A 12,100-nucleotide genomic window follows, 5' to 3' on the forward strand; every position below is an offset into this window, starting at 1 on the left:
GGATCCAATTCGTAGGACCGAAGAAGCCAATTAGAATACCCTTACTCCTGAACCGCGCTCGAGGCGATAAACAAATATACCTGGATCAAAGCCGCTGCCTCGTTCCTCCCTTTTCTCGTTCCCGACTGTATGAGCCCGGCTGCTGAGGCTCGCAACTCCCCTCAATTCTCTGTCCGTCGTCTCTTCCCTGACGCAGCATACCTATCATTTAACGACCCATATTGATCTGGGAGCTGACGCGGTGTCGTCGTGGAAGGCAGTCCTATCATAGCACCGCGTCGATCCGGTGTGCAGAACCAGGTATAAGTATCCGGGAATCCCGGTCGTTTCACTACATCTCCCAAGGATATTTGGTTCCCGATAGCTGTTTGAGCGGTTAGCTTGTGCTTTTTTTGGACCATCCGAGCGCCAGAAGCATGTCCTTACTCAATTCTTCCGTCTGCCTAAATGGGACACTGTTTGATGGCGCAGACGGCGGCATGGTGCCACGTGGGTGAATGAATAACTCCACGGAATCATCGTCATCGCCTTCTTCAAATGGCGTTCCGAAGGCTGGCGGACTGGAAGTATCTGAAGGAGCGCTATGGTAGCTCTCTACATACGGCGCTTGATAACCGTGAATTGACGTTGAAGAGCGTGCTGACAGTGACGGCTCTTGGCCTGCTCGCCGGGTTGATCGGGAATCAGTTTCTTCCATTTGGGAGCGGTTGGGCGAGACTGCTGGAGGAGCAAGCCCGTAAAACGATGTTCCTTCACTTCTGGCGACCATCGGAAAATACAAGCGTGAAAGATTTGATAATTGCATCCTTCCTATGCGAAGATGAGCTTCGTCCAAGCATTGCAGCAGACGTATGCTAACCAGTTCTGATAGAATTCTCGGAACGCTTCATCTCCCTTCCAGGACGGCTGATACTTCGTCTCTATGCCCAGTTGCACGGTGGTGCTGGATTCGACATCCTCCAAATCGTTGCGATCGAATAAGTCACCCAAACTGCCGTCATCCTCAAATGCATCTGATGCCACCCCTTCAGACGCTGAGTCGTAGTCAGTTTCTTCGCTGTCACTGGCGAACAGTGTCGGATTGCTGTTCACGAAGTCCATCAGGTAAATGGACACAATTTGCTACAGAATACAGTCAATGACCTGGATGGCTTTGAGATGTTGAAGAGCGTGTGTTGTTGAAGAGTGTGTGTTGTTTGGGATTGCGTCTACGGACGAGCTGAAACAGGGCAGCAAACTACCCTTCATGCACAGACCAATGTGAAACGGGAACATGAAACTGGGAAGGTGAAACGGTGAATGTGAAATGGTGAGTACGAAACGGGGATGCGCCTATGTTACCTAAATTGCGCAAGCCCCAATAGTGCTCTTGTAAGAGACAAGTTACACTAGATCAACCAAATCAACAAAACCCACCAGCTGGGTGGAGATTGAAGCCGCCAGATTAGGACCTTCGGCTTATCACGTCGGGAGCATGGACCAAATCCTTTGGAGAGTTTGCGGTCTTTCCAGTCTCGTCACTGATATGCAGGAGGCTCGAGTAAATAGGTACCTAGGTAGGCGGAAAGGCGGAGGAACTCCTGCAGATCTCCCCACGGGGGAGCGATGATATCCGCACCCCCCTGCGCCATCGACCCTCGGCATTGCTGGCAGCGTCCGCACGGAATTTCTCCGCACCACAACCAAATGGATCAAGCAAACACCCTTCTGCTGTCCTCCATGCCGCCATCTTGGAGACATGTCGCTGCGGATGGCCGTTCGCAGGCGACTCTGGGCCACATCATTCCTCGGGAGGAGCTTGTCGCGGCGCACTCTTCTTACCCAGGCGTATAGCCAGGGACCAACGGAGGTAGACATGCGCCGCTCCTTACTGAATTATTGTGCTTTCCTTGACACAGCTCCAGCCCCCTTTACTTGAGCAAACGGTCGGCGAACACTTTGCATCCATCGTCAGTGAGCATGGCGACCGCACGGCGTAAGCATGGCCTACGAAATCGGAAGTGTCGCAGTCTGACGGATGGAACAGCGTGATATCACGGCACCAGCAGGCGCAATTGAGCTACGACAAACTCGACCGGGACAGCAATGCTTTGGCGCGCGGCCTTGCCAGGACTGGCGTCAAGAAGGGCGATCGGATAGCGGTATCTCTGGGGAACAACGTCGAATTTGCGACTGTAGGTCCACCGAGCAGTGTGATTTGCAGAATCACGCTCAAACCACACAGGTGACATACGCTCTCTTCAAGCTCGGCGCCATACTCGTGCCGCTTAATCCAGCCTTCAACGCCCTCCAAGTCATCTCCGCCCTCAACCACCTCACCGCCTCTCATCTCATCATCGGCACAGAGACGAATCTTCCGCGAAAAGACCCGCGATCCAACGTTCCGCTTCTCACACACTTGGTACCCAATCTTGCCGGCCATAAGGTAGAGAGCGAGCTAGTACCGTCCCTGAAGAGCGTTGTGCTGGTCAACAACTCGAATGGGCGCATAGATGTTTCAGACTTCAAGTGTGCCGCCCAGTATCCGCATGTCTTCGAGGACGGCGGAGACGGAAGCCGGCCACTTGAAACCGAAGCATTGAGTCCCGATGAGATCGTCAACATCCAGTTTACGTCCGGCACAACATCCATGCCTAAAGCAGCATGTCTGACACACAGAAGCATCCTCAACAACGGCAAGAGCATCGGCGATCGAATGCTCCTAACGCCAGACGATGTGGTGTGCTGTCCACCACCGCTATTCCAGTACGTCTTTCCCCCAAGTCCCACAACCTGACCTACTCACCAACCCGCACAGCTGCTTCGGCTGCATCCTAGGCTACATGGCAACCGCCACCCACGGTTCCGCCATCGTCTTCCCAACCGAAGCCTTTGACGCCTACGCCGCTTTACAAGCCGTCCGAGAATACAAATGCACAGCGCTCTACGGCGTCCCGACCATGTTCGTCGCAGAGCTCGAGCTCCTGGCCAACGGCGTTGTCCCCTACGAAGGCTTCCAGCACCTGCGCACCGGCATCGCCGCCGGCTCCAGCATCCCGAGCGAACTGATGCGGAAACTGCACAAAGTGCTCAACCTGACCGAGCTGACCATCTGCTACGGTATGACGGAGACCAGTCCCGTGTCCGCGATGACGACGACAGACGACCCGATGGAGAAGCGCATTGACAGCGTTGGGCGACTGCTTCCACACGTGAAGGCGAAGGTGGTGGATCCTGCGGACTGGAACCGTACCCTAGGCATCGATGAGCGAGGCGAGTTGGCTGTTTCGGGGTACCTCGTTATGAAGGGCTACTGGGGCGATGAAGCCAGAACCCGCGAAGTCCTCGTGCCGAATGAGGCCGGGGAAATGTGGATGCACACCGGCGACGAAGCGAGCATGGACGCGGACGGGTACATCAAAATCACGGGCAGGATCAAGGACCTCATCATCAAAGGCGGCGAGAACATCCACCCGCTCGAGATCGAGAACTGCCTCTTTGCCCACTCGGCCATCGCGGAGGTCAGCGTGGTCGGCGTGCCGGATGAGCGGTACGGCGAGGTTGTCGCGGCGTTTGTGATTCCGCATAAGGTCGACGGGAAGATGGCGGAGGTCACAGTGGAGGATGTAAAAGAATGGGTGAGAAGTAGGCTGAGCAATCATCTCGTGCCGAAATACGTGTTCTGGACGGATGGGTATCCGAAGACAGCCAGTGGGAAGATCCAGAAGTTCAGGCTTAGGGAAAGGGCAATGCAGTTGATCAGAGAGGGTAAGGGGCTTCAATAAGGCCACCTACTGCCATGTATGGATGATCTCAAGATAGGTAACTGTAGATACGGCTTGGTCTGGATAACTGGTGCGCGCAGCTGTAAATCTATTGAATTGTGATGTACATATGCCCCAAACGTAGCCTCACGGCAAAACTCTTGGGCAAGGTGCCTTAGCTGGGTATCGTCTCGAGCTAGTCGGGCTGCTAGTGTAAGTCTCACCTCTGTGGCTGAAGCTGAAGTGCATCATCTCCAGGACAGTCATGCAACACAAAGCCGTCGAGAAAGACTCTCTACATCCTGATCTCGAAGAGAAGATCAAACAAGTGATATCAACTGCAAGGCTCTCGTATGAGGTCGCCAAGACACGTTTCTCCGGAACGTGACCTCCCTCACCTATCCGCTTCGGGACGGCGGGAAACAGCGGTCATCACACCTCAAAGCAACGGGGCCCAAGAATGCCACAGAAAAAGCTGAGGTGGCAGTCTGGGATAGACGCGGAATGGCACGGTAAGCCCGCAGCTTCGCGCAGGTGGAGGGTCAGAGGGTCCCTTGGACGTCAACACGTCCATTCATCAGAGCCGACGGAAACCGGGCTTACGCACCGTCAACAAGATACAAGAAGGCCGCCTGGCTGCAGCCATGATCTGGAAGCTGTTGGCCTGTTTAGAGTTGAATGTCGAGTTCGTAAAACGCAAACATGCCTGCCGTTCGGATTGAAACTGCAAGTGACAATCTGTCCCTGTCCACGCTCGCTGTTGGCACGTTCCTATGCTTTGCGTCGCTCTATGTAAGTTTATGTCCCTTCCTCTGTTCCGTATGTCGGATTCTGATATACGCTTCGCCACCCAGCTTGTTTCTCTCATAGTATACCGCCTGTGGCTTCATCCTCTCGCAAAATTCCCGGGACCGTTGCTCGCAAAATTGACGTCGTGGTATGATGTATACCATGCCTACAAAGGCGACAAACATCTTCATTTCCACTACCTACACGAAAAATATGGTACGCCGGGTTCTCTCTCTCACCCATAGTTCCACTTAGTGAGTCCTGGTGGAGCCTGACCGAGTCTAGGGACTCTCGTGAGATATGCGCCCAACACGCTCTCGATAAATGATCCGCAGGCACTCAAGGCGATTTACGGCCACAAAGCGAATGTTCGCAAATCTGACTTCTATCTTGCCTTTCCGGCCGCGCCTGGCGTGTTCAGTACTCATACGGCGCTCGACCGTCACCAGCACGCTCGCAAGCGGCGTGTGATGAGCCATGCCTTCTCCGACTCAGCTTTGAAGGGCGTGGAGGACTTCGTGCTTGTCCACATCCAAGAATACATCGAGCGTCTCACGACCAAGAGCTCGAATCGCCATGGTCCTTCTCTGTCTAGCGAGAAAATCGGGTGGACCGACGGGAAAGATCTGTCGAAGTGGAGCAGCTACCTCGGGTTCGACGTAATGGGCGATCTTTCCTTTGGCAAGTCCTTCGGTATGCTCGGGAACCATCCTGAGAACAGAGAGGCTTGCTTTCTGCTTGAGCAGGCGGCGCGTCGCCACAATATTGTACGTGGCAGCCACCTGGAAACTCCATGAAATGAAGCTGATCATCTAGGCAGACAGGACCGATGCCTTTCCTCCACCGGAGTGGCATTGACAAGATCCTCTTCCGGAAGATATACAACGACCGCAAGGCCTACCTGACATTCAGCAGGAAGCAAGTCAGCGAGCGCACAAACAGTGACGTCTTAAAGTCCGAGCGTAAAGACTTCTTCTACTACCTCCTTCGCTCAAAAGATCCCGAGACTGGCGAGGGCTTCAGCATGAGGGAGCTGTGGGGCGAGAGCAACACATTAATCATCGCCGGTACGGCAACCCCTTGACCCCTGATCTGGCCACTACTCACATAATCTCCAACAGGCTCCGACACGACATCCACGACACTCACGGCGACGCTCTTCTACCTGCTCCACGATGCCTCTGTCCTCTCGCGCTTGAACGCCGAGATCCGCAGCACGTTCGACTCCGTCGAAGAGATTCGCTCAGGCCCCAAGCTCAACGGCTGCACCTACCTCCGCGCCTGCATCGACGAAGCAATGCGCATGTCTCCGCCCGTCGGCGCTATCCTCCCGCGGACGGTCCTACCAGGCGGGCTCGAAGTTCTGGGCCACAAGCTCCCCGCAGGCACGGGGGTAGGCTCGCCAATCTACGCTCTGCATCACCATGCAGCTTACGTACCCAACTCCTTCATATACAACCCCTCGCGGTGGCTAGCAGACGAACCGGGAACGACGCCTGAGAGTCTGGAGGCGCTTCATAGTGTGTTTAACCCATTTAGTATTGGGCCGAGGGGGTGCATTGGGAAGCCGATGGCGTATCTGGAGCTTAGCCTTGCGCTTGCGAGACTGGTTTGGGCGTTTGATATGAGGTTGGCGCCGGGTAAAGAGGGGAGGGTTGGGGAGGGTAGGAAGGGGTTGGGGTATGGACGGGAAAGGGAGCATGAGTTTCAGCTTGAGGACATCTTTGTCAGTGAGAAGAAAGGGCCGATCGCTGAGTTCAGGCCGAGGAGTTGACCGGTTGGTCGTAGGACTGGTTGGACAGTTGAGCTGCAAAGTTTATCTGGGCTGAGATTATTGAACTGCCAGCAAGCGACAGCTCCCGACGAAAGCAGTAGTGCATCCATTGCAAACACGGGTTCATTGCCTCTACCCACGACTATTTTTCTAGATGATAAGGTAGAAGTTTGTGCGTGGGATGGTGGCGGGCGTCCTGTGCCTCCGGAGGGGTTGGAGCTTCCCTGGGGGGGCAAATCGACTTGACCGTCGACGAGACTTCCAGTAGCTTTGATCGCCTTGACTTCTTGAATGACACTCACTACACTGACATCTGCCTGAGAAGCTTGAGAGAACGCAGCGGCGTTGCGAAACCGCAATCTACCCTGGCCTTCTTGCATTACTGCTACTGTAATTACCTACTCTTTGATCGGCAAGTGACTCAAACCAGACAGGATACAAGGCCTACTATACTGTGACAGACGCCAACCTCTGTAGAGGCGCATTATGCCAAAGAAGCATCATCAGTCCTTCAGCAAACCAGCCAGCAGCTACGTCCATCCATCACTAGGCGGCTCAAAGCCGCAGGCGCAGGCAACCTCGCCCTCCACCCGTACCGTCAACGAGCGGCTCAGTCAGCTCCGACACGAGGAGAATGCCAAAAACGGTCCTGAAAAGGTCCGAGACTCGATACTGGACCAGTTGTCGCAACGCTCAGTGCCCCCACATCTCCGTCATATACTCAACCTGCCTGAGCCTGCGCCGCTGCAACCAAAACCAGGCGCCAGAATACGCAGACGAGGGCCACCAGGACCGGCACCGCCGAGGAGCTGGTTGGAATCGAGTGTACACGCACCGGCACATACACGGCCGCAAGCAGAGAAGCGGAGGGCCACGCCTGCTGGGCCGCTGCAAGGCACGAGATGGCGACCGCGAGGGTTCAGCGCTCTTTGTGCGCTTGACAATGGCTCGCAGAGGTTACCGAGGCCACAAAGTCTCATGCACCAGACGTTGAAGACTATAGCTAGGAATTGGGAGTTCCTTGTGGAGTATGAGCAGCATTATCTGGCAACTCTGCCCATTTCATTGAAGAGCTCGCTGCTGAGCTATCTATCGGTATACGGTCCAGAAGAGGGAATCAACATTAGCTCGCTTAAGTTGCTCTTCCTTACCGAGCTAGAACTCGTAGGAGCGACAGGTGGTACGGAGCTCATATCCATGGATCTTTCGGGATTGATTGGACCCAAGCTGGGCCTCCATGAGCTCCTAAAGTACTTCAAAAGTCCAGCGACAGAAGGCACTGCGCACCAAGTGGAGAGAGGACCGCTGCAGAATTCAATAACCACTAACGGACCAAGTCATGGCACGGAGCAGATGAGGTCTGCCACCAATGTCGTCGATTCTTGGGAGGAAGAACTCGAAGCAGAGACCCAAGCAGTGACTGTACCAAGAGCGCTTCACACAACTCGCTTTCCAAACCTGACACACCTCTCACTATCGCACCCTACATCAGCCTCATGGAACCATCTTCTTAGTCTATCAGCTCACCTTGGGCCCTTGACGCACCTGTCGCTCGCGTACTGGCCGACACCTTCCCGCACACCCAACTCCCTCACCACCTCCCTAGTAAGCAAACACCGCAACCCCGTAAGCATGGGAGCTACCTCGTTCTACTCCGCCCTGGACAACGACTGGGCCGAAGCCGCACACATCCTGCGATGTCTGTCCAGCAACACCTACTGTCTGCAGTGGCTCGACCTCGAAGGCTGCGAATGGCTTCCAGCACTAAGCTGGGCCTCGTGCACCGGACACCGGTCAAGTACAAATGTTTCAAAAGCAAGCGGGAGAGAGGACTCATGGAGCGCCTCCGACGCACCACTCGGCATCGACTGGAACGGCAGCTGGCGCGACCTGACCTTCGTGAACGTCAGCCAAGGCTGGACCCCGCGCAATGTTCGTGCGATACGTAGTCTGCCGTCCGGCCTCATTGGGTGCGACCTGCTGAGCTGGCTGCGCGAACACGACGCCGAGTATGGCGAGGATGGTCTGTGTGATGAGGAAGCAACTGTTGCGGAGGTCAACGGGTGGCTGGAGAGGGAGAAGGAGGCGAGAGCTGTAGCGGGTAGGGTTAAGGCGGTTAGGAGAGCGAGGGGGCTGTTTTGTCACTTTGACCATGGGTGGGTTCCGCCGGTTAAGGGGAAGAAGGCCCTGGAGCCGGAGGAGGGAGTAGTCTTATATAGGATTCAGTAGTATAGTAGAGCCATATTAGTAGGTCTGCGTTCTTTCGAACCAAGAAACTGGTATCCCACTTTGATTCCTGATTCTGTAACATGCGTGAATGGTATTGTGTATACATTACTGCCAACTTTCCCTTTGGGAGAGAGACATTGTTCAGATGCAATAGAACGCCTTATGAAAGAGCAATGAGAGCGTTTTGAAGAAGTGCTTGTAGCGATCAGTCTTGATAGTGGAATCGCTAGCGACAAACCGGCAACACAGGTAAGATACGATCCAATTCAGTTAACGGCTTCTATCTTGACGGCTCATTGACCGGTTGAACGTCAATCTGCCATATTATTTGACTTATATGTATTGTTTTACTCTCCTGATCCGTCGTCAAAGCGTTGGTGGTTTAGTGGTAAAATCCATCGTTGCCATAAGATCACCGCAAGCTCGATGGGCCCCGGGTTCGGTAAGCTCTTAGCTCAAATTCAACCAAATCTGGCGATTTCTGACTTTCGCAGATTCCCGGCCGACGCATTATACAACTTAATTTTTCTACATCTTTCCTTTTTGTCATCAGCCTCGTGTGGGTGGAATCGTGCGACGTTGTTTTTGTACGCGCATGCCTGAGCGCCTTACTTTTACTGGGCATGGGCATAGCCATAGCCTGCTCTCCTATCCTTCAGTCGTCAATGGCTGTAAGTGAGGCCTGTTCGAGACATAACACTGCTAGCATTGAGCTTATCGTATGAAACGATCGATTCCAATGACAGACCGTGCATTTGAGCGCTTCACCCGCCTGTTATGGCGTAGTACACTCTTTGGAGCAGCAGACAGGACGCGTTACATGGCAGGAGTGCGAGCAGTTTCCGAGTGTCACAACACACAACATGTGTCAACAAAATACTATGCTAGCTTGGCGCAGGAAAGCTTCAGCACAGCATACATAACGGTAGCCGAATGTATGCCCGTAGACTGTCACAGGTTCTAGCAGTTCATGGTGTTTGAGTCTTCGTCCTTCGGATGTTATGTGTTGGAAGAGTGATTAATTCATGAGAGTGATCTCTGCGCTTTGTCTGATTTTGGTCTAACAAGAGCTGATCTTCTCCACCGCGATCATTCTTTGCTTTCGGAGGTCACAAAGAAGGGTAAGTTGCTGTGGCCAAATCGAATATACATGCCTTGAGTCAGAGATCAGTAAAGAGTGAGTGAAGTGTTAGCTTGATCAAGGTATGGAGCACTCATCGGACATCGCATGCTCAATTAGCATGGAAACGGATAGGAGAGGAAGATTAAGAGTTACGTCTATTAACTAAAAGAAACCTGTCGGTTTGCCTCGTACACGTGACAGCCATGCTTTTGTTTCCCCCAAGTCCTGAGTGGCCATTCGCCATTCTCATAAGATCCGAATGTCCGGTATCGTGACTCCTTCCAGCAATCCGACGAGGCATTCACCAACGTGGCGATCGCTCCAAAAGTCTTCTGAATCGGTGTACAAACAGCGATAGATAGCGAATGTGATCGTGCTCAAATTCATTGAGAGGAAGATCTGCGATCAAGCCAGAGTTAGCAAGAGTGACAAACTAGGAGTTCAGAACCTCGACATACCATGCTGCTCCTGACTGTGCTTGAGAACAGTGGCACCTCGATCGATGATGTGTCATGCGTTGGAAGACCCAAGGCGGTGGTCGACCCAGTTACCGAGTATACGGTCCGTCCCTTGCAGCTTTGCAACGCGCGCTCTTGTTGAACTCTGCCAAAAGTGCAGCTATTGCCGTTCACGCCTTCGGCTTCGCCGAAAACTCCACCAGAGAGTCCCAGGGTATCGCTCCCTTCCCATACGAAGAACATGAAAAAAGGAGTGCTGTCAGAGGTTCCAGCTAGCAGTGACGGCCAGCCCGACGTCTGACATTGTAAATGGAGATTGAGTGTCTTCGCTTCCGTGTCGACAATCCATGAAGACCATCGCGTGCAACAGAACAACGGGACATCAGGTTTGGCCGTCGTTCTCGGCGCCGTTTTCGCCGCCGTTGTCGTCGCCGTTCTGGCCGCTGTTGTCGGCGCTATTATCGGCGCCGTTGTCGCCATTTTGAACGCGCTCCTGCCTCTCCTTGCCCGGCGTGCGGCGCCTGGCATTGATAAACCAATTGCTGACCTGGAGTCAAGTTAGCGGACTGTCAAGTGTTCACAAGGCGGTCCAGGCAGTTCAGTCTCATGGCGAAGACGTGCTTCGACACTTCACAAGATAATATTACCGAAGAGTAGAGCAAGCGAAAGCAACTTACTTGGTTGAGCGTGAGCTGCGTTTGATGCACAAGCATCTGTTTCTGGTCCTCCGTCGGGTAAGGCGAAGCTCTGTGCGCATCATACCACTGCTTGAGAATTGCCGTCGCGTCCTTCGGTAGGTTTCCTCGACGCTTCCGGGAGGGATAGCCTGGATAAGCGCCGTCGCCATGATGGAAATTGTAGTACTGAACTTGTTGCTGGCTCGCTCGAGGGTCTTGAGGAGGTGGATAGGGTTGATAATGAGGTGGTGTCTGGGCTTGTGGCGGATATGCATATGACGGACGACGGTAATCGTAATACTCCTCTTGTGGCTGATGAGGAATGGATGAGCGGTGATACGCCTCTGGCGCAACCCAAGTCCCTGGTCCCGGCCCTTGAGGATACTGGTAGTACTGCGACTGCGGATGCACGGAAAGTGGGCTTTGTAAAGTGCTCTCTCGGCGCGAGAACGACGACGCTCTGGGCATAGAAGGCCCGAAGTTTGTAGGTGGTGGGCCCGCCGACATGGAAGGATGGAAAGGTTCTCGGTGTCCAACAGGTGCCCCGGGGTATATGCGGCTCTGTTTGCGGGACTCAGGGTGCTCCTTCGGGTAGAACGAGTCAATGCGAGCTTGCGGTATGATGTCCGGGTGAGAAGGGTATTGCTGTTGCTCATACCGCTGACCTGCTGGCGATGAGGCCTGCGAGCCGCGAATGGGTGTTTCTGGGGGTGAGCTAGGGCCTCCATGCTGTTGTTCAGGTTTGAACAACTGTAGCAAAGCTTTATGTTAGCTGGTGTGGATTGATATGTATCTATGGAGAACGTACATCTCTGAGAGGTGGCAAGTTCGGTCGGTCTCCCTGTAGATAAGGAGGAGAGGGAGCCTGTGGCGAATTGGAATTAACAACTTTCGTGTACTGAGGCGATAAGACTGAGGCTGAATGCATCTTGTGCAATCGCCACGAGTAGATGGCTGTGGTTGTCGCGGCCGGCGCTGCGCTCAGGCTGTTGCAAGTGCGATTATAGATGGGGCTCGCTAATTGAAAGGTAGGTGATCGTCGACTCGCTGGAGTGCACAAGTGGAAAATTCAATGTAAAAAGACTGGTACCGCGGTGGTTGACAAGTTGTGAATACACTTACAGTAGAAATAGAAGGTAGCAGCAGCCTGTCCCTTCTGTTCTCGTATGCGCTATTTGACATCTTGTACAGGTGTCGGGTAGGAACGTCGCGGACGCTGAGATACTCCATGATTGAGGAAGGCGCGCCTCTTAAATCACAATGTCAGCCCAGTGCGAAGTCTGGTGGGTAACTGTCTCAAACTCGAA

The 12,100-nt window shown here is 53.8% G+C and overlaps 4 protein-coding genes across 4 annotated transcripts; 3 read left to right on the forward strand and 1 right to left on the reverse strand.

The window, feature by feature from the left end:
* Positions 1-1,898: 1,898 nt before the first annotated feature.
* Positions 1,899-3,764, forward strand: W97_04824 (uncharacterized protein; the record flags this gene model as incomplete). The annotated part of the gene is made up of 4 exons (XM_007782713.1): positions 1,899-1,975; positions 2,027-2,174; positions 2,225-2,745; positions 2,798-3,764. Coding segments are annotated over 4 exons (1,713 nt in total), but the record flags the coding sequence as incomplete, so codon positions are not given.
* Positions 3,765-4,445: 681 nt separating this feature from the next.
* On the forward strand, positions 4,446-6,306 carry W97_04825 (uncharacterized protein; the record flags this gene model as incomplete). Its single annotated transcript, XM_007782714.1, has 5 exons — positions 4,446-4,535; positions 4,598-4,748; positions 4,818-5,303; positions 5,357-5,599; positions 5,654-6,306. 5 exons carry the CDS (start codon positions 4,446-4,448, stop codon positions 6,304-6,306), a joined length of 1,623 nt encoding a protein of 540 aa, XP_007780904.1.
* Positions 6,307-6,792: 486 nt separating this feature from the next.
* W97_04826 (uncharacterized protein) lies at positions 6,793-8,535 on the forward strand (the record flags this gene model as incomplete). The annotated part of the gene is made up of 1 exon (XM_007782715.1): positions 6,793-8,535. One exon carries the CDS (start codon positions 6,793-6,795, stop codon positions 8,533-8,535), a length of 1,743 nt encoding a protein of 580 aa, XP_007780905.1.
* Positions 8,536-10,498: 1,963 nt separating this feature from the next.
* Positions 10,499-11,300, reverse strand: W97_04827 (uncharacterized protein; the record flags this gene model as incomplete). The annotated part of the gene is made up of 2 exons (XM_007782716.1): positions 10,499-10,663; positions 10,794-11,300. 2 exons carry the CDS (start codon positions 11,298-11,300, stop codon positions 10,499-10,501), a joined length of 672 nt encoding a protein of 223 aa, XP_007780906.1.
* Between the last annotated feature and the right edge of the window lie 800 nt (positions 11,301-12,100).

The sequence above is a fragment of the Coniosporium apollinis genome, assembly GCF_000281105.1.
Source record: "Coniosporium apollinis CBS 100218 chromosome Unknown supercont1.22, whole genome shotgun sequence".
Classification (NCBI taxonomy): domain Eukaryota; kingdom Fungi; phylum Ascomycota; class Dothideomycetes; genus Coniosporium; species Coniosporium apollinis.